Below are 24,800 nucleotides of genomic sequence, written 5' to 3' on the forward strand. Positions count from 1 at the left end.
CAAAATGTCTGGCCACAGGCTTATCACTTTTACCCATTTGTAGAGCTGCCCTAATGGATGCTCGGTGATTGGCCATCCTATCTCTGAATCTCTGGGTGGTCAGGCCCACATAATAGAGGCCACAAGGACATATGAGTATATATGAGTATATATATCAGATGGTCCAAAGCACAGTGTAATCTGTACTTAATGGGAATCTTAGTACCCAAATGGGGATGTGGAAAGGTGGGCCCTACTACCATGGATGCACATGTTATGCAACCCCCACAGGAGTAGCTACCTTGTCTTAATAGTAATACATTTGATACTTCACTCTTTTTGCCTGGATATGTAGTTGGCCTCACCAGCGTCTTAGATTCAGGCCACGGCGGTACGCCATCATTGGTGGTGGCATGTGTTGAAAAGGAAGTGTTTTATCACTTTGTAATATGGGCCAAAATTTTTTAATAGATTTTTGAGTCCGACCAGCATTACCATCAAATGTAGTGGTGTAGATCATCCATTGCTCCCTAACTGCTTTAGGGGTCACCTTGTCAGAGACACTATTGAAGATACAATAGGCTTTTCTGAGACATCTAGACAATGTTGATGGCCAATATCCTCTGTCAAGAAATCTAGTATTCATTTCCCTCAACTGTAGTTCTCTCATTTCAGTTGAGGTGTTAATCCGCATAACTCTCAAGAATTGTGATACCAGCAAATTTTCCTTTAAGGCTGTAGGGTGATGGCTGGTGGGCAATAAAGCCAGGTTCCTATCGGTTGGTTTCCTAAATAATTATGTAACTAGTTCCCCATCAATCAAACTAATATTGACATCTAAAAAATTAATTGATCTATTATCAGATTCAAAAGTGAAGCATATGGGACTTACTAATGTATTTAGATCATTAACCATCTGTTTGAAACCATCGGATGAGCCACGCCATATCAAAAAAATATCGTCAATAAATCGCCTGTAAAAAACAATATGTTCTCCATATTGTGAAATAATATGTTCTCTCTCATACTTGGCCATAAAAAGATTGGCGTATGATGGTGCTAGATTCGAGCCCATCGCCGTCCCGGATATTTGTAAATAGAATTTATCCTTATATTGGAAATGATTTTCACATAATACTAAATTTGCCAGTTCAATCAAGAATTCAGTGGGTATGCGCTTGGATGTACGGACCATCAATGCTTCTCTCAGAGATTCTAGGCCTTCCTGATGTGGGATGACCGTGTACAATGACTTGACATCCATGGTTGCTAATATAACATCATTCAGTTCTTTTACTTTACCCAATAGATATAATAAATGTCCCGAGTCTTTAAGGTAAGTATCATTTTGGCTCACTAGGGGTTGCAGTTCATTATCAATAAATATAGCTAAAGGCTGTAAGACCGAACCTTGTGCAGAAATAATTGGTCTGCCAGGTGGTTTGACAACAGTTTTATGGATCTTGGGTAATGTGTATAATATGGGGCAACGTGGTTTGTCTACCGTAAGAAATTGAAATTCATCATCATCGATCCATCCTTGTGCCAGAGCATTTTGTAATCTAGTGTCAACTGACGCCTTAATCCTATCGACTGGTTTCATAACCACATTATGATAAATCTTATCATCAGCCAACTGCAGCATGATTTCAGCGTCGTAGTCGACCCAATCTTGTACCACCACCGCTCCACCCTTATCAGCAGGTCTAATAACAAGATTAGGGTTTTCAACAAGGGATTGCAGTGCCTGCTCTTCCATAGTGGTTAGATTGTTGTATATTCTTGGTACATCATGGGATTTCATTTCATTAGTAACCATACGAATAAATGTCTTGAGACTAGCATTGTTGGTTGGAGGATCGAATGTAGATGGTCTTTTACATTTTTTAATCATACTAGAAGTATTTCCTTTATTACAAAAAAATTCTTTTAATCTTAACGTTCGCCCAAATTTATACATGTCTACCGTTCTCTTAAAATCACTATGTCTATATGTCGGGACATATGAGAGGCCTTTAGCTAGCACACTTAGTTGGTTCTCGTCAAGAATCTGACTCGATAAATTAAAAACAGAATTTAAATCCGTCATCCCCTTCGCCTTCTCCTTGTGACCACCCCTCCGCAGGTGTGGTCTGCGATTCTTACGTCGTCTATACTGGGAGCAATGTACTCCTGATTCAGACCTGAATCTAAAAAATGGTCACCAGATTTCTGTGACTCAAAGTTGGCATCAGTGTCCGAGGTTGAAATTGATGACCCAGATTCAAAGGGAACACGCGGAATCCTTCTACGTTTTGTCAAATACCCCTGTTGTCCAGATCTGGGTTGGTTGTTATCGCCCATTAACCACCGATAAACTGTGTGTTTTTGGTAGTCTAAATTGACTACATCAAGTTTCTTCCGTTTAACTTGGTGTCTGCAATCTCTCAAGCCAATTAGTGCTTTTATCTTCGCGTAATGTAGGTAACGTAACAATATTAGCTTGCTCTATTTCAATCAAAACCTTCTTCAATTCACTGCCAACCTCCTCTATTACAAGGACCATCAAATCTAATGAGCATTTATTTAATACTGCACACCACCTGCTACAAAACACAGGGTTATTTCTACCTAATGTTGGAACATTGTGGATTCTGAATCCGCGTGGTATCTGTTTCCGGCGATGATATTCAGAGAGAAATTGTCCATGTAATTGTAGATCAATTTCTCTCCTCTGAAGCCTCAATACTCTATGAAACAGATCTGCACATGTTTCAGCTGGCAAAGTGTTGAAATCTAATTTATCAAATAATACTTTACTGATTTCGTCATCAGTAAAAGAAATCGCCCCACTTTCCGCTTGGGAAAGGAGTCCCTCATCTAGTAGGCCTGAGCCTCCATATGCCATGACAGAGCAATTTACTATCGGTATAATATAGGTGAAAATGTACGCAAAAAGAGTGAAAGTTTTGAATATGGATGGATATACCACACCTATTAGTACTAATCAATATAACATATATTATGGAAACAAAAATGAAAAATATATATAAAAAGACATATAACGACACAATAAAATATGTGACTTTTAATGTAGACTGTAAATAAATGCAGACTGTAGATAAATCAGACTGTCAAATATGTTATAATGACTTAATCAATCGTCACAGAAGAAACATCTACATATATATTCTTATTGGGTGTCAGGAAAGGTATAAATGACTCCAGTCAATGATACCCAAACTATTACAAGTAGTCCTGCACTCTTAATCAACAATTGTCAATATAGGGTGCTTCCAAGGACCCTAAGGTCCCAAACAACAGACATGGATTTCCTGGAAGGAAGGATGCACTCGCCATTCAGTATATCATCTTCAACTTTATTCGTTATGCGGCTTGATTAGAAGAATATGATTATGGTCGACGTTTCGGTACACATCTGGACCTTTTTCAAGACCTCAATACAATCATATAACATGAATGTTGTATTCAGACAATAATGTTATACATCTGTGGAGAATAAAAAAGAAAAAACCAAAATAACCTGTCTATCAGGCTCCTGTAAATCCCAAGTGCTACCATAGGTCAAGAATATATCAATGTATAAATATCCAAAGTGTGGACCAACACCGCACCAGAGTGCAATAATTCTATAAAACTACCAATTTGCCAGTGCTCCCAGCATGCAGACTGTCAAATGATATAATATTGGAATGCCTCTAAACACTTCCAGTGACGGTAGGGCTAAGATAGTGTCAAAGAAATGACATCTCAAATGAGGCAAATAAGTACACGGTCCAAGCTGGACCATCAGACCTAAAAGTGCAACATAATGGTAATCTGGTGTAAGACCAACAAGACATACATGACATGGGTATAATCAAGGCATCAGACAGTATGCGCCAAATAACTTACTTTAGAGGCATTCCAATATTATATCATTTGACAGTCTGCATGCTGGGAGCACTGGCAAATTGGTAGTTTTATAGAATTATTGCACTCTGGTGCGGTGTTGGTCCACACTTTGGATATTTATACATTGATATATTCTTGACCTATGGTAGCACTTGGGATTTACAGGAGCCTGATAGACAGGTTATTTTGGTTTTTTCCTTTTTAATCTCCACAGATGTATAACATTATTGTCTGAATACAACATTCATGTTATATGATTGTATTGAGGTCTTGAAAAAGGTCCAGATGTGTACCGAAACGTCGACCATAATCATATTCTTCTAATCAAGCCGCATAACGAATAAAGTTGAAGATGATATACTGAATGGCGAGTGCATCCTTCCTTCCGGGAAATCCATGTCTATATATATATATCTACAGTATCTCGGTCTCTGGAGTGTTTCTACATCTTCCCTATTTGGGCCTCAAGATCCATGCAAGGGTCGTGTTGACCTATTGTTGCTTGTTTGCAAAGGGGGCCCCCATAAAATTTCAAGAATCAGGCCCGCAAAAATGTAAATCCGCCACTGGCTGAGATATCATTGAAGAACTGGTCATGGATGTATTGTTTCCTCTCTCTGGTTGTCATTTAGTTTCCATCCTACACTGTAAACAATATACTGTATATAACTTACCAAAACCCTGGTGGATGTTGTAGAATATGATGTATGTATTACTGTATTTGTAGTAGCGAACAGAGCATGAAAGTCCATAGGATTCTGTCCAAGACCCTCTCTGCATCATTGCAAATCAGACATGGAGTTCTCTTGGCAGTAATTTAATTAGGGCGAGATGTAGCAATATTCAGATAAATATTGTGATACATCCCGGCATCCTGCCCACTTTCATCTGCACCTGTGATCTATCTTCAGATAAGAGCTGTCCCTTGCAATGAAAAGGCTTCCAGGATAATGACCCAGGTGTCCTATTGCATATGCGCAGCCACCGGCGTACGCAATTGTCAGGGGGGGGGAGGAATCCTTCAGATCCCTTTGTAGGGATATTTGCGTAGAGAAGTCCATAGGCTCTATAGATTTCTATTGTCTATTGTGCAGAAGCTCCATAACTTGCTGCATACGGGCACATCGCAGCCATATAGATTTCTATGGAGATCGCTGTGACGTGGGTATCTCTGATATCTGCTGCAGACCCTTTGGAGAGTCATATGTATTGCGGTAACTTCATTTTTAGCTTTGATACATCCCATCCTTAGGCTGATAGTGCACCACATGCCTGCCGAGTATGGGGTGATTATAGTGTATAATATATGGCAGAAAGTGATAAAACGTCAACTAAGTATTTTTATGCAAATCTTGACGTTCATATTGATCAGTGAAATAGGTTTGTGATTGGAGCAACAATTTTGGCACTTACCTTTTGGGATAATTATACATAAATGGATTACCTTGTATGACATTGGCCAGGAATGAGGTCAGTCATGAAACCATTTGAATATGCTTTAGGTCTGATGCCAAATAAAAATGTCACCAGTTGTTGTAGTGTAAATTGTATATATTTGCACATAATAACGTAGGCCTGTGTGTGTGTGTCTGGCCTGTGTGTGTGTGTGTGTGTATCTGGCCTGTGTGTGTGTGTATCTGGCCTCTGTGAGTGTATCTGGCCTGTGTGTGTGTGCGTGCGTGTGTGTGTGTGTGTGTGTGTATGTGGCCTGTGTGTGTGTGTCTCGCCTGTGTGTGTGTGTGTGTGTGTGTGTGTGTATCTGGCCTGTGTGTGTGTGTGTGTATCTGGCCTGCGTGTGTGTGTATCTGGCCTGTGTGTGTGTGTGTGTGTGTCTGGCCTGTGTGTGTGTGTGTGTGTCTGGCCTGTGTGTGTGTGTGTGTATCTGGCCTGTGTGTGTGTGTGTGTGTGTGTCTGGCCTGTGTGTGTGTGTGTGTGTGTGTCTGGCCTGTGTGCGTGTATCTGGCCTGTGTGTGTGTGTATCTGGCCTATGTGTGTGTGTGTGTCTGGCCTGTGTGTGTGTGTGTGTGTGTGTCTGGCCTGTGTGTGTGTGTGTCTGGCCTGTGTGTGTGTGTGTGTGTCTGGCCTGTGTGTGTGTGTCTGGCCTGTGTGTGTGTGTGTGTGTGTCTGGCTGTGTGTGTGTGTATCTGGCCTGTGTGTGTGTGTGTGTCTGGCCTGTGTGTGTGTGTCTGGCCTGTGTGTGTGTGTGTGTGTGTGTGTGTGTGTCTGGCCTGTGTGTGTGTGTGTGTGTGTGTGTGTCTGGCCTGTGTGTGTGTGTGTGTGTGTGGCCTGTGTGCGTGTGTCTGGCCTGTGTGTGTGTGTGTTTCTGGCCTGTGTGTCATACTTGCCTACCCTCCCGATTTGGTCGAGAGCCTCCCGAAAATCGGGTGCCGCTCCCGACCTCCCGGGATGTCAGGCAAGTCTCCTGGCTGCCACGGATCCCTCCTGTCCCACTGCAATAACTTCTAAAACCCCGGCAGCGAAGGGGGGCGGTGACGCGATTTGCTTCATTTTGGCACCGCCCCCTGCTTCACACGGCTTGTATCGGCAGTGTGTAGCGGGGGCGGGGCCAAAATGCCGCGCTCGCGTGGCTCCGCCCCCGCCCGCAAAAACTTGTCACCTGGCCGGCCACGCCCCCATTTGCTGGCCACGCCCCCCAGTAATGCCGATCTGGCTTCTCCCTCCCGGAAGGGGCAGCCAGATAGTCGGCATGTATGGTGTGTGTGTGTGTGTCTGGCACATGCTCCTCTTGTAGAGGCAGCAGAATATCAGAAGAAAGGGGAGGTCTGACCTAGGCAGAGTACCAGTGGCTCATAAACACCTGTAGGAAATACACATATATGCTTTGTAAGGGGTGTTGCAGGTATTTAGGGCCTGATTCAGCAAGGAACACAAGCCTGCGTTCGCTCGAACTCGGCCGATGCTTGCATTCTACGCATGCGTATGCACCGCAGTGCATGTGCGTGAACCGGGAGCTGCAATTGAGAAGCGATTGCAAGGAGCACACAGTCTCATCTCACATTGATTGGCAAGATGTGACCATTTGGGGGTGGGGGGGAGTTTGCATCCTGTGATGCGGTGGCAGTGCGATCGCATTAATTTGCATAATTTCGCAGCGGCCGGGTGCATGCGCAAGCTTGAGTTCCTTGCTTAATCAGTCCCTTATTCCTGATCTCTTTTCCAAACAGATCCGAAACTTTCCAAGATTGAGAGACGCACCAACAGGACCTAGAACACCAGCCGGCAGCTGCAGCAAGTACAGGTAGGACATTACTTCTCTTTGTACTTTTTGTTATTGCATACCAAAATGTGTATACGTTTTTAAAATTACTAATTTCTGGGATTTTAAAAAGGTTGTATTAATAATCACGGCACTTATCAGCAGTCCGTATAGTGAGGGTTATTTTTTTTATTTTGAAAAAAATATATATATATATCCCCGCTATATCCTACAGTTAACTCGCAGGGACAGCGGTGGCGTTAACTGCTGTCCCTGTGAGTTACATCCCCGACATATTAGAGGAGTCAGCTGCCAAAGGCTGCGGAGAGGGATTGTAAATCCCTCTACGAAAACAGCTCCATAGGCATAAAGCAGTTAAGGCCATCGTGAATATACCAGTGGGGTTAAACTCTAAAAAGCTCTAGTGATATTGGCAACAGAGCACGCTGCTAGCCAGAAGCCAGGGCTGAGGGGCAGTATCGATGCCCTCCACATAGCCCTGTGGTCTGTGTAACGTCACTGATCTCACACCCCTAGTTACAGCCCTGTGTAGATAGACCCCTGTGCTCTGTGTGACATCACTGCTCTCACACCCCTAGTAACTGCCCTGTGTGCATAGACCCCTGTGCTCTGTGTGACGTCACTGCGCTCACACCCCTAGTTACAGCCCTGTGTGTATAGACCCCTGTGCTCTGTGTGACATCACTGCTCGCACACCCCTAGTTACAGCCCTGTGTGCATAGACCCCTGTGCTCTGTGTGACATCACTGCTCTCACACCCCTAGTTACAGCCCTGTGTGTATAGAGTGACCCCTGTGCTCTGTGTGACATCACTGCTCGCACACCCCTAGTTACAGCCCTGTGTGCATAGACCCCTGTGCTCTGTGTGACATCACTGCTCTCACACCCCTAGTTACAGCCCTGTGTGCATAGACCCCTGTGCTCTGTGTGACATCACTGCTCTCACACCCCTAGTAACTGCCCTGTGTGCATAGACCCCTGTGCTCTGTGTAACGTCACTGCTCTCACACCCCTAGTTACGGCCCTGTGTGCATAGACCCCTGTGCTCTGTGTGACATCACTGCTCGCACACCCCTATTACAGCCCTGTGTGCAAAGACCCCTGTGCTCTGTGTGACATCACTGCTCTCACACCCCTAGTTACAGCCCTGTGTGCATAGACCCCTGTGCACTGTGTGACATCACTGCTCTCACACCCCTAGTTACAGCCCTGTGTGCATAGACCCCTGTGCTCTGTGTGACATCACTTCTCTCACACCCCTAGTTACAGCCCTGTATGCATAGACCCCTGTGCTCTGTGCGACATCACTGCTCTCACACCCCTAGTTACAGCCCTGTATGCATAGACCCCTGTGCTCTGTGTGACATCACTGCTCTCACACCCCTAGTTACGGCCCTGTGTAGATAGACCCCTGTGCTCTGTGTGACATCACTGCTCGCACACCCCTAGTTACAGCCCTGTGTAGATAGACCCCTGTGCTCTGTATGACATCACTGCTCGCACACCCCTAGTTACAGCCCTGTGTGCATAGACCCCTGTGCTCTGTGCGACATCACTGCTCTCACACCCCTAGTTACGGCCCTGTATGCATAGACCCCTGTGCTCTGTGCGACATCACTGCTCTCACACCCCTAGTTACAGCCCTGTGTGCATAGACCCCTGTGCTCTGTGCGACATCACTGCTCTCACACCCCTAGTTACTGCCCTGTGTGCATAGACCCCTGTGCTCTGTGTGACGTCACTGCTCTCACACCCCTAGTTATATCCCTGTGTGCATAGACCCCTGTGCTCTGTGTGACATCACTGCTCTCACACCCCTAGTTACGGCCCTGTGTGCATAGACCCCTGTGCTCTGTGTGACATCACTGCTCTCACACCCCTAGTTATATCCCTGTGTGCATAGACCCCTGTGCTCTGTGTGACATCACTGCTCTCACACCCCTAGTTACGGCCCTGTGTGCATAGACCCCTGTGCTCTGTGTGACATCACTGCTCTCACACCCCTAGTTACAGCCCTGTGTGTATAGAGTGACCCCAGTGCTCTGTGTGACATCACTGCTCGCACACCCCTAGTTACAGCCCTGTGTGCATAGACCCCTGTGCTCTGTGCGACATCACTGCTCTCACACCCCTAGTTACAGCCCTGTGTGCATAGACCCCTGTGCTCTGTGTGACATCACTGCTCTCACACCCCTAGTAACTGCCCTGTGTGCATAGACCCCTGTGCTCTGTGTAACGTCACTGCTCTCACACCCCTAGTTACGGCCCTGTGTGCATAGACCCCTGTGCTCTGTGTGACATCACTGCTCGCACACCCCTAGTTACAGCCCTGTGTAGATAGACCCCTGTGCTCTGTATGACATCACTGCTCGCACACCCCTAGTTACAGCCCTGTGTGCATAGACCCCTGTGCTCTGTGCGACATCACTGCTCTCACACCCCTAGTTACGGCCCTGTATGCATAGACCCCTGTGCTCTGTGCGACATCACTGCTCTCACACCCCTAGTTACAGCCCTGTGTGCATAGACCCCTGTGCTCTGTGCGACATCACTGCTCTCACACCCCTAGTTACTGCCCTGTGTGCATAGACCCCTCTGCTCTGTGTGACGTCACTGCTCTCACACCCCTAGTTATATCCCTGTGTGCATAGACCCCTGTGCTCTGTGTGACATCACTGCTCTCACACCCCTAGTTACGGCCCTGTGTGCATAGACCCCTGTGCTCTGTGTGACATCACTGCTCTCACACCCCTAGTTATATCCCTGTGTGCATAGACCCCTGTGCTCTGTGTGACATCACTGCTCTCACACCCCTAGTTACGGCCCTGTGTGCATAGACCCCTGTGCTCTGTGTGACATCACTGCTCTCACACCCCTAGTTACAGCCCTGTGTGTATAGAGTGACCCCAGTGCTCTGTGTGACATCACTGCTCGCACACCCCTAGTTACAGCCCTGTGTGCATAGACCCCTGTGCTCTGTGCGACATCACTGCTCTCACACCCCTAGTTACAGCCCTGTGTGCATAGACCCCTGTGCTCTGTGTGACATCACTGCTCTCACACCCCTAGTAACTGCCCTGTGTGCATAGACCCCTGTGCTCTGTGTAACGTCACTGCTCTCACACCCCTAGTTACGGCCCTGTGTGCATAGACCCCTGTGCTCTGTGTGACATCACTGCTCGCACACCCCTATTACAGCCCTGTGTGCATAGACCCCTGTGCTCTGTGTGACATCACTGCTCTCACACCCCTAGTTACAGCCCTGTGTGCATAGACCCCTGTGCACTGTGTGACATCACTGCTCTCACACCCCTAGTTACAGCCCTGTGTGCATAGACCCCTGTGCTCTGTGTGACATCACTTCTCTCACACCCCTAGTTACAGCCCTGTATGCATAGACCCCTGTGCTCTGTGCGACATCACTGCTCTCACACCCCTAGTTACAGCCCTGTATGCATAGACCCCTGTGCTCTGTGTGACATCACTGCTCTCACACCCCTAGTTACGGCCCTGTGTAGATAGACCCCTGTGCTCTGTGTGACATCACTGCTCGCACACCCCTAGTTACAGCCCTGTGTAGATAGACCCCTGTGCTCTGTGTGACATCACTGCTCGCACACCCCTAGTTACAGCCCTGTGTGCATAGACCCCTGTGCTCTGTGCGACATCACTGCTCTCACACCCCTAGTTACGGCCCTGTATGCATAGACCCTGTGCTCTGTGCGACATCACTGCTCTCACACCCCTAGTTACAGCCCTGTGTGCATAGACCCCTGTGCTCTGTGCGACATCACTGCTCTCACACACCTAGTAACTGCCCTGTGTGCATAGACCCCTGTGCTCTGTGTGACGTCACTGCTCTCACACCCCTAGTAACTGCCCTGTGTGCATAGACCCCTGTGCTCTGTGTAACGTCACTGCTCTCACACCCCTAGTTACGGCCCTGTGTGCATAGACCCCTGTGCTCTGTGTGACATCACTGCTCGCACACCCCTATTACAGCCCTGTGTGCATAGACCCCTGTGCTCTGTGTGACATCACTGCTCTCACACCCCTAGTTACAGCCCTGTGTGCATAGACCCCTGTGCACTGTGTGACATCACTGCTCTCACACCCCTAGTTACAGCCCTGTGTGCATAGACCCCTGTGCTCTGTGAGACATCACTGCTCTCACACCCCTAGTTACAGCCCTGTATGCATAGACCCCTGTGCTCTGTGCGACATCACTGCTCTCACACCCCTAGTTACAGCCCTGTTTGCATAGACCCCTATGCTCTGTGCGACATCACTGCTCTCACACCCCTAGTTACTGCCCTGTGTGCATAGACCCCTGTGCTCTGTGTGACGTCACTGCTCTCACACCCCTAGTTATATCCCTGTGTGCATAGACCCCTGTGCTCTGTGTGACATCACTGCTCTCACACCCCTAGTTACGGCCCTGTGTGCATAGACCCCTGTGCTCTGTGTGACATCACTGCTCTCACACCCCTAGTTATATCCCTGTGTGCATAGACCCCTGTGCTCTGTGTGACATCACTGCTCTCACACCCCTAGTTACAGCCCTGTGTGCATAGACCCCTGTGCTCTGTGTGACATCACTGCTCTCACACCCCTAGTTATATCCCTGTGTGCATAGACCCCTGTGCTCTGTGTGACATCACTGCTCTCACACCCCTAGTTACGGCCCTGTGTGCATAGACCCCTGTGCTCTGTGTCACATCACTGCTCTCACACCCCTAGTTACAGCCCTGTGTGTATAGAGTGACCCCTGTGCTCTGTGTGACATCACTGCTCGCACACCCCTAGTTACAGCCCTGTGTGCATAGACCCCTGTGCTCTGTGTGACATCACTGCTCTCACACCCCTAGTTACGGCCCTGTGTGCATAGACCCCTGTGCTCTGTGTCACATCACTGCTCTCACACCCCTAGTTACAGCCCTGTGTGTATAGAGTGACCCCTGTGCTCTGTGTGACATCACTGCTCGCACACCCCTAGTTACAGCCCTGTGTGCATAGACCCCTGTGCTCTGTGTCACATCACTGCTCTAACACCCCTAGTTACAGCCCTGTGTGTATAGAGTGACCCCTGTGCTCTGTGTGACATCACTGCTCGCACACCCCTAGTTACGGCCCTGTATGCATAGACCCTGTGCTCTGTGCGACATCACTGCTCTCACACCCCTAGTTACAGCCCTGTGTGCATAGACCCCTGTGCTCTGTGCGACATCACTGCTCGCACACCCCTAGTTACAGCCCTGTGTGCATAGACCCCTGTGCTCTGTGTGACATCACTGCTCTCACACCCCTAGTTACGGCCCTGTGTGCATAGACCCCTGTGCTCTGTGTCACATCACTGCTCTCACACCCCTAGTTACAGCCCTGTGTGTATAGAGTGACCCCTGTGCTCTGTGTGACATCACTGCTCGCACACCCCTAGTTACAGCCCTGTGTGCATAGACCCCTGTGCTCTGTGTCACATCACTGCTCTAACACCCCTAGTTACAGCCCTGTGTGTATAGAGTGACCCCTGTGGTCTGTGTGACATCACTGCTCGCACACCCCTAGTTACGGCCCTGTATGCATAGACCCTGTGCTCTGTGCGACATCACTGCTCTCACACCCCTAGTTACAGCCCTGTGTGCATAGACCCCTGTGCTCTGTGCGACATCACTGCTCTCACACCCCTAGTTACTGCCCTGTGTGCATAGACCCATGTGCTCTGTGTGACGTCACTGCTCTCACACCCCTAGTAACTGCCCTGTGTGCATAGACCCCTGTGCTCTGTGTAACGTCACTGCTCTCACACCCCTAGTTACGGCCCTGTGTGCATAGACCCCTGTGCTCTGTGTGACGTCACTGCTCTCACACCCCTAGTTATATCCCTGTGTGCATAGACCCCTGTGCTCTGTGTGACATCACTGCTCTCACACCCCTAGTTACGGCCCTGTGTGCATAGACCCCTGTGCTCTGTGTGACATCACTGCTCTCACACCCCTAGTTATATCCCTGTGTGCATAGACCCCTGTGCTCTGTGTGACATCACTGCTCTCACACCCCTAGTTACGGCCCTGTGTGCATAGACCCCTGTGCTCTGTGTGACATCACTGCTCTCACACCCCTAGTTATATCCCTGTGTGCATAGACCCCTGTGCTCTGTGTGACATCACTGCTCTCACACCCCTAGTTACGGCCCTGTGTGCATAGACCCCTGTGCTCTGTGTCACATCACTGCTCTCACACCCCTAGTTACAGCCCTGTGTGTATAGAGTGACCCCTGTGCTCTGTGTGACATCACTGCTCGCACACCCCTAGTTACAGCCCTGTGTGCATAGACCCCTGTGCTCTGTGTGACATCACTGCTCTCACACCCCTAGTTACGGCCCTGTGTGCATAGACCCCTGTGCTCTGTGTCACATCACTGCTCTCACACCCCTAGTTACAGCCCTGTGTGTATAGAGTGACCCCTGTGCTCTGTGTGACATCACTGCTCGCACACCCCTAGTTACAGCCCTGTGTGCATAGACCCCTGTGCTCTGTGTCACATCACTGCTCTAACACCCCTAGTTACAGCCCTGTGTGTATAGAGTGACCCCTGTGCTCTGTGTGACATCACTGCTCGCACACCCCTAGTTACGGCCCTGTATGCATAGACCCTGTGCTCTGTGCGACATCACTGCTCTCACACCCCTAGTTACAGCCCTGTGTGCATAGACCCCTGTGCTCTGTGCGACATCACTGCTCGCACACCCCTAGTTACAGCCCTGTGTGCATAGACCCCTGTGCTCTGTGTGACATCACTGCTCTCACACCCCTAGTTACGGCCCTGTGTGCATAGACCCCTGTGCTCTGTGTCACATCACTGCTCTCACACCCCTAGTTACAGCCCTGTGTGTATAGAGTGACCCGTGTGCTCTGTGTGACATCACTGCTCGCACACCCCTAGTTACAGCCCTGTGTGCATAGACCCCTGTGCTCTGTGTCACATCACTGCTCTAACACCCCTAGTTACAGCCCTGTGTGTATAGAGTGACCCCTGTGCTCTGTGTGACATCACTGCTCGCACACCCCTAGTTACGGCCCTGTATGCATAGACCCTGTGCTCTGTGCGACATCACTGCTCTCACACCCCTAGTTACAGCCCTGTGTGCATAGACCCCTGTGCTCTGTGCAACATCACTGCTCTCACACCCCTAGTTACTGCCCTGTGTGCATAGACCCATGTGCTCTGTGTGACGTCACTGCTCTCACACCCCTAGTAACTGCCCTGTGTGCATAGACCCCTGTGCTCTGTGTGACGTCACTGCTCGCAGACCCCTAGTTACAGCCCTGTGTGCATAGACCCCTGTGCTCTGTGTGACATCACTGCTCTCACACCCCTAGTTACAGCCCTGTGTGCATAGACCCCTGTGCTCTGTGTGACATCACTGCTCTCACACCCCTAGTAACTGCCCTGTGTGCATAGACCCCTGTGCTCTGTGTAACGTCACTGCTCTCACACCCCTAGTTACGGCCCTGTGTGCATAGACCCCTGTGCTCTGTGTGACATCACTGCTCGCACACCCCTATTACAGCCCTGTGTGCATAGACCCCTGTGCTCTGTGTGACATCACTGCTCTCACACCCCTAGTTACAGCCCTGTGTGCATAGACCCCAGTGCACTGTGTGACATCACTGCTCTCACACCCCTAGTTACAGCCCTGTGTGCATAGACCCCTGTGCTCTGTGTGACATCACTTCTCTCACACCCCTAGTTACAGCCCTGTATGCATAGACCCCTGTGCTCTGTGCGACATCACTGCTCTCACACCCCTAGTTACAGCCCTGTATGCATAGACCCCTGTGCTCTGTGTGACATCACTGCTCTCACACCCCTAGTTACGGCCCTGTGTAGATAGACCCCTGTGCTCTGTGTGACATCACTGCTCGCACACCCCTAGTTACAGCCCTGTGTAGATAGACCCCTGTGCTCTGTGTGACATCACTGCTCGCACACCCCTAGTTACAGCCCTGTGTGCATAGACCCCTGTGCTCTGTGCGACATCACTGCTCTCACACCCCTAGTTACGGCCCTGTATGCATAGACCCTGTGCTCTGTGCGACATCACTGCTCTCACACCCCTAGTTACAGCCCTGTGTGCATAGACCCCTGTGCTCTGTGCGACATCACTGCTCTCACACCCCTAGTTACTGCCCTGTGTGCATAGACCCCTGTGCTCTGTGTGACGTCACTGCTCTCACACCCCTAGTAACTGCCCTGTGTGCATAGACCCCTGTGCTCTGTGTAACGTCACTGCTCTCACACCCCTAGTTACGGCCCTGTGTGCATAGACCCCTGTGCTCTGTGTGACATCACTGCTCGCACACCCCTATTACAGCCCTGTGTGCATAGACCCCTGTGCTCTGTGTGACATCACTGCTCTCACACCCCTAGTTACAGCCCTGTGTGCATAGACCCCTGTGCACTGTGTGACATCACTGCTCTCACACCCCTAGTTACAGCCCTGTGTGCATAGACCCCTGTGCTCTGTGTGACATCACTTCTCTCACACCCCTAGTTACAGCCCTGTATGCATAGACCCCTGTGCTCTGTGCGACATCACTGCTCTCACACCCCTAGTTACATCCCTGTATGCATAGACCCCTGTGCTCTGTGTAACGTCACTGCTCTCACACCCCTAGTTACGGCCCTGTGTGCATAGACCCCTGTGCTCTGTGTGACATCACTGCTCGCACACCCCTATTACAGCCCTGTGTGCATAGACCCCTGTGCTCTGTGTGACATCACTGCTCTCACACCCCTAGTTACAGCCCTGTGTGCATAGACCCCTGTGCTCTGTGTGACATCACTTCTCTCACACCCCTAGTTACAGCCCTGTATGCATAGACCCCTGTGCTCTGTGCGACATCACTGCTCTCACACCCCTAGTTACAGCCCTGTATGCATAGACCCCTGTGCTCTGTGTGACATCACTGCTCTCACACCCCTAGTTACGGCCCTGTGTAGATAGACCCCTGTGCTCTGTGTGACATCACTGCTCGCACACCCCTAGTTACAGCCCTGTGTAGATAGACCCCTGTGCTCTGTGTGACATCACTGCTCGCACACCCCTAGTTACAGCCCTGTGTGCATAGACCCCTGTGCTCTGTGCGACATCACTGCTCTCACACCCCTAGTTACGGCCCTGTATGCATAGACCCCTGTGCTCTGTGCGACATCACTGCTCTCACACCCCTAGTTACAGCCCTGTGTGCATAGACCCCTGTGCTCTGTGCGACATCACTGCTCTCACACCCCTAGTTACTGCCCTGTGTGCATAGACCCCTGTGCTCTGTGTGACGTCACTGCTCTCACACCCCTAGTTACATCCCTGTGTGCATAGACCCCTGTGCTCTGTGTGACATCACTGCTCTCACACCCCTAGTTATGGCCCTGTGTGCATAGACCCCTGTGCTCTGTGTGACATCACTGCTCGCACACCCCTAGTTACAGCCCTGTGTGCTTAGAGCCCTGTGCTCTGTGTGATGTAACTGCTCGCACACCGCTAGTTACTGCCCTGTGTAGATAGACCCCTGTGCTCTGTGTGACATCACTGCTCGCACACCCTAGTTACTGCCCTCTGTAGATAGACCCCTGTGCTCTGTGTGACATCACTGCTCTCACACCCCTAGTTACGGCCCTGTGTGCATAGACCCCTGTGCTCTGTGTGACGTCACTGCTCTCACACCCCTGGTTACAGCCCTGTGTGCATAGACTCCTGTGCTCTGTGTGACATCACTGCTCTCACACCCCTAGTTACTGCCCTGTGTGCATAGACCCCTGTGCTCTGTGTGACATCACTGCTCGCACACCCCTAGTTACTGCCCTGTGTGCATAGACCCCTGTGCTCTGTGTGACGTCACTGCTCTCACACCCCTAGTTACTGCCCTGTGTGCATAGACCCCTGTGCTCTGTGTGACATCACTGCTCTCACACCCCTAGTTACAGCCCTGTGTGCATAGACCCCTGTGCTCTGTATGACGTCACTGCTCTCACACCCCTAGTTACAGCCCTGTGTGCATAGACCCCTGTGCTCTGTGTGACATCACTGCTCTCACACCCCTAGTTACAGCCCTGTGTGCATAGACCCCTGTGCTCTGTGTGACATCACTGCTCTCACACCCCTAGTTACAGCCCTGTGTGCATAGACCCCTGTGCTCTGTGTGACATCACTGCTATCACACCCCTAGTTACTGCCCTGTGTGCATAGACCCCTGTGCTCTGTGTGACATCACTGCTCTCACACCCCATGTTACTGCCCTGTGTGCATAGACCCCTATGCTCTGTGTGACATAACTGCTCTCACACCCCTAGTTACAGCCCTGTGTGCATAGACCCCTGTGCTCTGTGTGACCTCACTGCTCTCACACCCCATGTTACTGCCCTGTGTGCATAGAGCCCTATGCTCTGTGTGACATCACTGCTCTCACACCCCTAGTTACAGCCCTGTGTGCATAGACCCCTGTGCTCTGTGTGACGTCACTGCTCTCACACCCCTAGTTACAGCCCTGTGTGCATAGACCTCTGTGCTCTGTGTGACGTCACTGCTCTCACACCCCTAGTTACAGCACTGTGTGCATAGAGCCCTGTGCTCTGTGTGACATCACTGCTCGCACACCCTAGTTACTGCCCTGTATGCATAGACCCCTGTGCTCTGTGCGACATCACTGCTCTCACACCCCTAGTTACGGCCCTGTATGCATAGACCCCTGTGCTCTGTGTGACATCACTGCTCTCACACCCCTAGTTACGGCCCTGAATGCATAGACCCCTGTGCTCTGTGTGACATCACTGCTCTCGCACCCCTAGTTACTGCCCTGTGTGCATAGACCCCTGTGCTCTGTGTGACGTCACTGCTCTCACACCCCTAGTTACATCCCTGTGTGCATAGACCCCTGTGCTCTGTGTGACATCACTGCTCTCACACCCCTAGTTACGGCCCTGTGTGTATAGACCCCTGTGCTCTGTGTGACATCACTGCTCGCACACCCCTAGTTACAGCCCTGTGTGCATAGAGCCCTGTGCTCTGTGTGATGTAACTGCTCGCACCCCGCTAGTTACTGCCCTGTGTAGATAGACCCCTGTGCTCTGTGTGACATCACTGCTCGCACACCTTAGTTACTGCCCTGTGTAGATAGACCCCTGTGCTCTGTGTGACATCACTGCTCTCACACCCCTCGTTACGGCCCTGTGTGCATAGACCCCTGTGCTCTGTGTGACGTCACTGCTCTCACACCCCTGGTTACAGCCCTGTGTGCATAGACCCCTGTGCTCTGTGTGATATCACTGCTCGCACACCCCTAGTTACTGCCCTGTGTGCATAGACCCCTGTGCTCTGTGTGATGTCACTGCACTCACACCCCTAGTTACTGCTCTGTGTGCATAGACCCCTGTGCTCTGTGTGACATCACTGCTCTCACACCCCTAGTTACTGCCCTGTGTGCATAGACCCCTGTGCTCTGTATGACATCACTGCTCTCACACCACTAGTTACAGCCCTGTGTGCACAGGCCCCTGTGCTCTGTGTGACATCACTGCTCTCACACCCCTAGTTACAGCCCTGTGTGCATAGACCCCTGTGCTCTGTGTGACATCACTGCTCTCACACCCCTAGTTACAGCCCTGTGTGCATAGACCCCTGTGCTCTGTGTGACATCACTGCTCTCACACCCCTAGTTACAGCCCTGTGTGCATAGACCCCTGTGCTCTGTGTGACATCACTGCTATCACACCCCTAGTTACTGCCCTGTGTGCATAGACCCCTGTGCTCTGTGTGACATCACTGCTCTCACACCCCATGTTACTGCCCTGTGTGCATAGACCCCTATGCTCTGTGTGACATCACTGCTCTCACACCCCTAGTTACAGCCCTGTGTGCATAGACCCCTGTGCTCTGTGTGACATCACTGCTCTCACACCCCATGTTACTGCCCTGTGTGCATAGACCCCTATGCTCTGTGTGACATCACTGCTCTCACACCCCTAGTTACAGCCCTGTGTGCATAGACCCCTGTGCTCTGTGTGACGTCACTGCTCTCACACCCCTAGTTACAGCCCTGTGTGCATAGACCCCTGTGCTCTGTGCGACATCACTGCTCTCACACCCCTAGTTACGGCCCTGTATGCATAGACCCCTGTGCTCTGTGCGACATCACTGCTCTCACACCCCTAGTTACAGCCCTGTGTGCATAGACCCCTGTGCTCTGTGCGACATCACTGCTCTCACACCCCTAGTTACTGCCCTGTGTGCATAGACCCCTGTGCTCTGTGTGACGTCACTGCTCTCACACCCCTAGTTACATCCCTGTGTGCATAGACCCCTGTGCTCTGTGTGACATCACTGCTCTCACACCCCTAGTTACGGCCCTGTGTGCATAGACCCCTGTGCTCTGTGTGACATCACTGCTCGCACACCCCTAGTTACAGCCCTGTGTGCTTAGAGCCCTGTGCTCTGTGTGATGTAACTGCTCGCACACCGCTAGTTACTGCCCTGTGTAGATAGACCCCTGTGCTCTGTGTGACATCACTGCTCGCACACCCTAGTTACTGCCCTCTGTAGATAGACCCCTGTGCTCTGTGTGACATCACTGCTCTCACACCCCTAGTTACGGCCCTGTGTGCATAGACCCCTGTGCTCTGTGTGACGTCACTGCTCTCACACCCCTGGTTACAGCCCTGTGTGCATAGACTCCTGTGCTCTGTGTGACATCACTGCTCTCACACCCCTAGTTACTGCCCTGTGTGCATAGACCCCTGTGCTCTGTGTGACATCACTGCTCGCACACCCCTAGTTACTGCCCTGTGTGCATAGACCCCTGTGCTCTGTGTGACGTCACTGCTCTCACACCCCTAGTTACTGCCCTGTGTGCATAGACCCCTGTGCTCTGTGTGACATCACTGCTCTCACACCCCTAGTTACAGCCCTGTGTGCATAGACCCCTGTGCTCTGTATGACGTCACTGCTCTCACACCCCTAGTTACAGCCCTGTGTGCATAGACCCCTGTGCTCTGTGTGACATCACTGCTCTCACACCCCTAGTTACAGCCCTGTGTGCATAGACCCCTGTGCTCTGTGTGACATCACTGCTCTCACACCCCTAGTTACAGCCCTGTGTGCATAGACCCCTGTGCTCTGTGTGACATCACTGCTCTCACACCCCTAGTTACAGCCCTGTGTGCATAGACCCCTGTGCTCTGTGTGACATCACTGCTATCACACCCCTAGTTACTGCCCTGTGTGCATAGACCCCTGTGCTCTGTGTGACATCACTGCTCTCACACCCCATGTTACTGCCCTGTGTGCATAGACCCCTATGCTCTGTGTGACATAACTGCTCTCACACCCCTAGTTACAGCCCTGTGTGCATAGACCCCTGTGCTCTGTGTGACCTCACTGCTCTCACACCCCATGTTACTGCCCTGTGTGCATAGAGCCCTATGCTCTGTGTGACATCACTGCTCTCACACCCCTAGTTACAGCCCTGTGTGCATAGACCCCTGTGCTCTGTGTGACGTCACTGCTCTCACACCCCTAGTTACAGCCCTGTGTGCATAGACCTCTGTGCTCTGTGTGACGTCACTGCTCTCACACCCCTAGTTACAGCACTGTGTGCATAGAGCCCTGTGCTCTGTGTGACATCACTGCTCGCACACCCTAGTTACTGCCCTGTATGCATAGACCCCTGTGCTCTGTGCGACATCACTGCTCTCACACCCCTAGTTACGGCCCTGTATGCATAGACCCCTGTGCTCTGTGTGACATCACTGCTCTCACACCCCTAGTTACGGCCCTGAATGCATAGACCCCTGTGCTCTGTGTGACATCACTGCTCTCGCACCCCTAGTTACTGCCCTGTGTGCATAGACCCCTGTGCTCTGTGTGACGTCACTGCTCTCACACCCCTAGTTACATCCCTGTGTGCATAGACCCCTGTGCTCTGTGTGACATCACTGCTCTCACACCCCTAGTTACGGCCCTGTGTGCATAGACCCCTGTGCTCTGTGTGACATCACTGCTCGCACACCCCTAGTTACAGCCCTGTGTGCATAGAGCCCTGTGCTCTGTGTGATGTAACTGCTCGCACCCCGCTAGTTACTGCCCTGTGTAGATAGACCCCTGTGCTCTGTGTGACATCACTGCTCGCACACCTTAGTTACTGCCCTGTGTAGATAGACCCCTGTGCTCTGTGTGACATCACTGCTCTCACACCCCTCGTTACGGCCCTGTGTGCATAGACCCCTGTGCTCTGTGTGACGTCACTGCTCTCACACCCCTGGTTACAGCCCTGTGTGCATAGACCCCTGTGCTCTGTGTGATATCACTGCTCGCACACCCCTAGTTACTGCCCTGTGTGCATAGACCCCTGTGCTCTGTGTGATGTCACTGCACTCACACCCCTAGTTACTGCTCTGTGTGCATAGACCCCTGTGCTCTGTGTGACATCACTGCTCTCACACCCCTAGTTACTGCCCTGTGTGCATAGACCCCTGTGCTCTGTATGACGTCACTGCTCTCACACCCCTAGTTACAGCCCTGTGTGCACAGGCCCCTGTGCTCTGTGTGACATCACTGCTCTCACACCCCTAGTTACAGCCCTGTGTGCATAGACCCCTGTGCTCTGTGTGACATCACTGCTCTCACACCCCTAGTTACAGCCCTGTGTGCATAGACCCCTGTGCTCTGTGTGACATCACTGCTCTCACACCCCTAGTTACAGCCCTGTGTGCATAGACCCCTGTGCTCTGTGTGACATCACTGCTATCACACCCCTAGTTACTGCCCTGTGTGCATAGACCCCTGTGCTCTGTGTGACATCACTGCTCTCACACCCCATGTTACTGCCCTGTGTGCATAGACCCCTATGCTCTGTGTGACATCACTGCTCTCACACCCCTAGTTACAGCCCTGTGTGCATAGACCCCTGTGCTCTGTGTGACATCACTGCTCTCACACCCCATGTTACTGCCCTGTGTGCATAGACCCCTATGCTCTGTGTGACATCACTGCTCTCACACCCCTAGTTACAGCCCTGTGTGCATAGACCCCTGTGCTCTGTGTGACGTCACTGCTCTCACACCCCTAGTTACAGCCCTGTGTGCATAGACCTCTGTGCTCTGTGTGACGTCACTGCTCTCACACCCCTAGTTACAGCACTGTGTGCATAGACCCCTGTGCTCTGTGTGACATCACTGCTCTCACACCCCTAGTTACTGCCCTGTGTGCATAGACCCCTGTGCTCTGTGTGACGGCACTGCTTGCACACCCCTAGTTACTGCCCTGTGTGCATAGACCCCTGTGCTCTGTGTGACATCACTGCTCTCACACCCCTAGTTACTGCCCTGTGTGCATAGACCCCTGTGCTCTGTGTGATGTCACTGCTCTCACACCCCTAGTTACATCCCTGTGTGCATAGACCCCTGTGCTCTGTGTGACATCACTGCTCTCACACCCCTAGTTACAGCCCTGTGTGCATAGACCCCTGTGCTCTGTGTGACGTCACTTCTCTCACACCCCTAGTTACAGCCCTGTGTGCATAGACCCCTGTGCTCTGTGTGACATCACACCTCTCACACCCCTAGTTACAGCCTTGTGTGCATAGACCCCTGTGCTCTGTGTGACATCACTGCTCTCACACCCCTAGTTACTGCCCTGTGTGCATAGACCCCTGTGCTCTGTGTGACGTCACTGCTCGCACACCCCTAGTTACAGCCCTGTGTAGATAGACCCCTGTGCTCTGTGTGACATCACTGCTCGCACACCCCTAGTTACAGCCCTGTGTAGATAGACCCCTGTGCTCGGTGTGACATCACTGGTCTCACACCCCTAGTTACTGCCCTGTGTGCATAGACCCCTGTGCTCTGTGTGACATCACTGCTCTCACACCCCTAGTTACAGCCCTGTGTGCATAGACCCCTGTGCTCTGTGTGACGTCACTGCTCTCACACCCCTAGTTACAGCCCTGTGTGCATAGACCCTTGTGCTCTGTGTGACGTCACTGCTCTCACACCCCTAGTTACAGCCCTGTGTGCATAGACCCCTGTGCTCTGTGTGACGTCACTGCTCTCACACCCCTAGTTACAGTCCTGTGTGCATAGACCCCTGTGCTCTGTGTGACGTCACTGCTCTCACACCCCTAGTTACAGCCCTGTGTGCATAGACCCCTGTGCTCTGTGTGACGTCACTGCTCTCACACCCCTAGTTACAGCCCTGTGTGCATAGACCCCTGTGCTCTGTGTGACATCACACCTCTCACACCCCTAATTACAGCCTTGTGTGCATAGACCCCTGTGCTCTGTGTGACGTCACTGCTCTCACACCCCTAGTTACAGCCCTGTGTGCATAGACCCCTGTGCTCTGTGTGACGTCACTGCTCTCACACCCCTAGTTACAGCCCTGTGTAGATAGACCCCTGTGCTCTGTGTGACATCACTGCTCGCACACCCCTAGTTACAGCCCTGTGTAGATAGACCCCTGTGCTCTGTGTGACATCACTGGTCTCACACCCCTAGTTACTGCCCTGTGTGCATAGACCCCTGTGCTCTGTGTGACATCACTGCTCTCACACCCCTAGTTACAGCCCTGTGTGCATAGACCCCTGTGCTCTGTGTGACGTCACTGCTCTCACACCCCTAGTTACAGCCCTGTGTGCATAGACCCCATGTGTTTTGGTTTCGGTCTGTTTGGTTTTCAGATTTCATTAAAAATTGGTAAAAACATGTAATGTAGTGTGGAGCTGTTTTTGTTCTTAGACAAGAATTTATCTCCTTATCATTCATTTACAATCGGTTCTATCTATTTACAGTACATTAGTCAACAGATTCAGCAGGGGGGCACACTGGAACCATGGATTGTGGAGGGTGGGAAGAAGAGGACATGGGCCCTACCCATGAGAGATTACAGTCTGTTTTGTAACTGCTGTTGGGAAACTAACAGCTTTTTAAATGGAACCAGTTATTGAATTCTCAATATTATGAAAATCATACGGGTGGGGGAATATGAAAGTGGCAAAAAAAATAAGCATGAACTTATGCCTATTAACTCTCCCTTTCTTTTCTCCACATAAATATGGAATTGTCCTCTGCTAATGGTCTAATTGTGACGATTAACCTTGGCTGTAGAGCTAGGGGGCTTTGTCCTTCTGTCCTTTCCGGAATCTGAACGGTTGTCCGTCCCTGAGGTCTGGTTACAACTCCGGCTCTTCTAGAATAAGGAAGAAACATTTACACAGATATCCGTGATCCAATATATTTATTTTCACACTTATATACGTAAATGTGAAGCAGTCAGAATGTTGACAATCAATTGTCGACACTGACATAATGTTGACTTTGTGAATGTAGACACATGAATTTAGGGTTTGGGTTCAGCTGTAATCAGGGTTAGGATCAGGTTAAAATACCATTGTTGACATTCCAACCATGTTTCCATTATGCTGTCGGTGTGGTATATACACCAGACCCTGGGAAACATTGTTCCTGTTGTGCTATTACAGATGTGTCAGCCCTCTCAAAATTCCCATGAATTTTCTACCACTAAAATTTAAAATCTTTAAAATGACAACATATTTTTATTTATACGGTATATATAATTATGATATTTCCAGGATTAGACCCTTTCTCACCCAGGATGCCACTAAGACCCTCATACACTCA

General features: G+C 50.6%; 1 protein-coding gene across 1 annotated transcript in view; it reads right to left on the reverse strand.

Annotated features, from left to right (window-relative positions):
- The window catches only part of LOC148477174 (uncharacterized), a 167,147-nt gene that overhangs the window by 120,840 nt on the left and 21,507 nt on the right, over positions 1-24,800 (reverse strand). The window contains exon 4 of the mRNA XM_088457085.1: positions 24,256-24,348. Coding sequence (XP_088313211.1) covers positions 24,256-24,348 — 93 coding nt within the window. The remainder of the gene's footprint in view (positions 1-24,255; positions 24,349-24,800) is intronic.

This window comes from Taudactylus pleione, unplaced genomic scaffold, assembly GCF_031769625.1.
Source record: "Taudactylus pleione unplaced genomic scaffold, aTauple2 ptg000738l, whole genome shotgun sequence".
NCBI lineage: Eukaryota > Metazoa > Chordata > Amphibia > Anura > Myobatrachidae > Taudactylus > Taudactylus pleione.